The sequence below is a fragment of the Limulus polyphemus genome, unplaced genomic scaffold (assembly GCF_000517525.1).
Source record: "Limulus polyphemus unplaced genomic scaffold, Limulus_polyphemus-2.1.2 Scaffold12002, whole genome shotgun sequence".
In the NCBI taxonomy this organism is placed as follows: domain Eukaryota; kingdom Metazoa; phylum Arthropoda; class Merostomata; order Xiphosura; family Limulidae; genus Limulus; species Limulus polyphemus.
The window spans coordinates 1-2,903 of record NW_013677612.1 but is presented as its reverse complement, the minus strand read 5'-3'; the positions used below and the strand labels follow the sequence as shown (position 1 = coordinate 2,903).

At 37.7% G+C, this 2,903-nt stretch overlaps 1 protein-coding gene across 1 annotated transcript in view; it reads left to right on the top strand.

Moving 5' to 3' along the window:
* Positions 1 to 2,135, top strand: part of LOC111083903 (cadherin EGF LAG seven-pass G-type receptor 2-like) — a gene marked incomplete at both ends in the record, with an annotated part of 10,033 nt that extends 7,898 nt beyond the window's left edge. Inside the window, 3 exons of the mRNA XM_022380631.1 lie at positions 12 to 65; positions 708 to 879; positions 2,007 to 2,135. Of these exons, the coding sequence (XP_022236339.1) occupies positions 12 to 65; positions 708 to 879; positions 2,007 to 2,135 (355 nt within the window). The remainder of the gene's footprint in view (positions 1 to 11; positions 66 to 707; positions 880 to 2,006) is intronic.
* Positions 2,136 to 2,903: the final 768 nt, after the last annotated feature.

Below are 2,903 nucleotides of genomic sequence, written 5' to 3'. Positions count from 1 at the left end.
CGTATTATAAGTCATTACTGCTCTCAAATGACCATAGTAACCCGCCGAATTCGGACAAAACTGAGGTAAGGTCGCAAGTGGCGTATTATAAGTCATTACTGCTCTCAAATGACCATAGTAACCCGCCGAATTCGGACAAAACTGAGGTAAGGTCGCAAGTGGCGTATTATAAGTCATTACTGCTCTCAAATGACCATAGTAACCCGCCGAATTCGGACAAAACTGAGGTAAGGTCGCAAGTGGCGTATTATAAGTCATTACTGCTCTCAAATGACCATAGTAACCCGCCGAATTCGGACAAAACTGAGGTAAGGTCGCAAGTGGCGTATTATAAGTCATTACTGCTCTCAAATGACCATAGTGGACCATAGCAACCCGCTAGAAGGATGAAACCATTTGTTTATCGTATGAACAAATAATTGATTAGTCATGTTAAGCCTAATAATGTCATAATTTTACGTCTAATAAAGTTCGATGTTTCGCTAGCAACGGAGATTTACGCTGAAAACAAATGTGTTTAATTATATGAGGCTACCTCTCTCATTTATTCCTGGTGTTGTCCAACATTCTATTCTGGTGTCCCCGAGTGAAGCAACTAAATAGGACGAAGGTCAAATAATTTCACGTCGTATCTGTTCTTACAGCTAGTTACAGGATTTCAGGTGTAACAAATACGACATTAACAACATTCGTGCTTTCTATTTTAGCTGAATATCATTGTTGGGGCAGGAACTGGAGTCCGCTTATTTTCCTCTCGACTTTACGAAGTAACTGTTGAAGAAAACCAGGTGGCGCCACTACCAGTACTTGATCTTAATACCACAGATGAGATTGCGTATAAGCCAGTGCGATATGGTATTTCTGAGCAAGATGTAGACGGTAAGAAGTTGGAACTTTAATTAAATTAAATAATAAATATGTAAATTATGTGTGGAATCAGATAATTATAATTTCCTATTCTTGGGGAGGGGGGGGGGGTTCAAATTTGACACACCTTCAAAAAAAAACATCTTAAAATGTTTATTCACCAAAACTAAAGTAAAGAAAAGACAACATAAAGGTCTCGTGCATTCTTTGATTCGCTACTCCCGCTGCAGTAGACTAGTTTCGCCGAATTCACGGCTTATCAAGGTTTCTTGGCAGGAATATAAGCAGTTTGTTTGTTTCTGATGTTTAAGCAGTAATATTTTAGGAGTTTTTCCGTTATTATTCAGCTAATTAGGGGGTTATCTTGTTATTACAGCATAAATGTTTTATGACGATCGATGATATACCCACGTATGAGATATTTCATAAAAATACAAATACTGTATTAAACTGAATTTATTCGATACGGTATGTCTGCTTTTATTTGTCGACATAATTATGTGTTCACCCTCTACTCCATATTCCACGTGCCCTTAATTAAGTCTGTGAAGAAAGGAAGCTTTGATTCAGCTTGAATTGAAAACAAATATACCAAAACTAAGAGAGCTGGTAATAAGCGACGTAATCAAAAAGGAAACGTTATATCAAAAACTCGTTATTTTCATGCGCCATGTTTTTTTCAAAACCAACTCATTTTCACTGTTGGATACTTTTATATAAAGATTAATCAAGAGTTCTATTCATCAGCCGTTATTTCTCAAATAATGTACCTCGTATATATATACACCAGTGTAAAAGATTTTTACGTTTTTATTTTACAGACATTAGGCTTAGTTATGACTTTAGTGTTGTAATGATTAGTAAGCTAATTAATTATCAAATTAATTAATCTTGTATAAACACTTTTAACTACCTTTGTTATTGGATTTTTTTATTAGTTGGTTTCAAAACATTCACAATGAATACATTATCAAGTTTTCGACCAATAATTACTGGTTGATTCATGTGACGGACAGCACGTTGTATTGTACTCGGTGGTTGAACCATACAATATTCTGATTCAATATTAGTTTGGTTCTGTGTATCTCTGCCTTGTGGTTGAATACAGTCTGAGTTTCTGTTTTGTTTCTTTCTTGTAGGCATGTTCGACATTGAGAAAGAAACCGGTCTTTTGATTCTTACCAGAACCTTAGATAGGGAAGAAACGTCCCAGTACCTTTTGAAGATACGAGCTGAGGACCTTCTCAGGAATCGATACACACGCTCAGGTTTACAAACTTTTTATAAAAGAAATATTACCGTCGTATAGTGCACTTATGGAGGTTGTGATTGGTTAAAGTTTGTAGCGCGTGACTATGATCTTGTTATATTTGAATAATTGGTGACGTCATGTGATTAGATAGCACGTGAATAGCTTCTTGCAGGGTTTGGCTTGGTGTGAATATCGCTCGAAACTACTCGAAGGCTATCTGCGCTAGCCGTCCCTAATTCAGCAGTGATAGACTAGAGGTAAAGCAGCTAGTCAAAACCACCTACCGCCAACTCTTGGGCTACTCTATTGCTAACGTATTGACCGTTGCATTACATATCTCCCACAGCTGAAAGGACGAGCATTTTTGGTGACAGGAATTCGAACCCACCACCTACAGCCGAGTGCCTTAAATACCAGGCCATGCCCAGGCCTCTATCCCGAGAAATATCATTTTGTATATTGCTATATAAGGTGTGGGTCATATAAATATTGAAGTACATGAATTGTGTTTTCGATATTTACGCAATGGCTAGTTGTCCTGATCAAACTTCTTGATTAAAGAGACGACAGCTGACCGAAAAGAAGGATCTGAACTGCACACTTATAACGCACCCAAGTGCAGTCTTGGCGATAACGTGACGCTAATCCTGAACATATATATTCGTAATCGGACACTCTAACAAAATGGCCACAGTCGGCCCTATTCCCTGCTTGCATTTCAAACGCAATTACGTAATAATTACGCTGGAAATAACTGTCCTAATGGTAATACGGAACCCGGAAA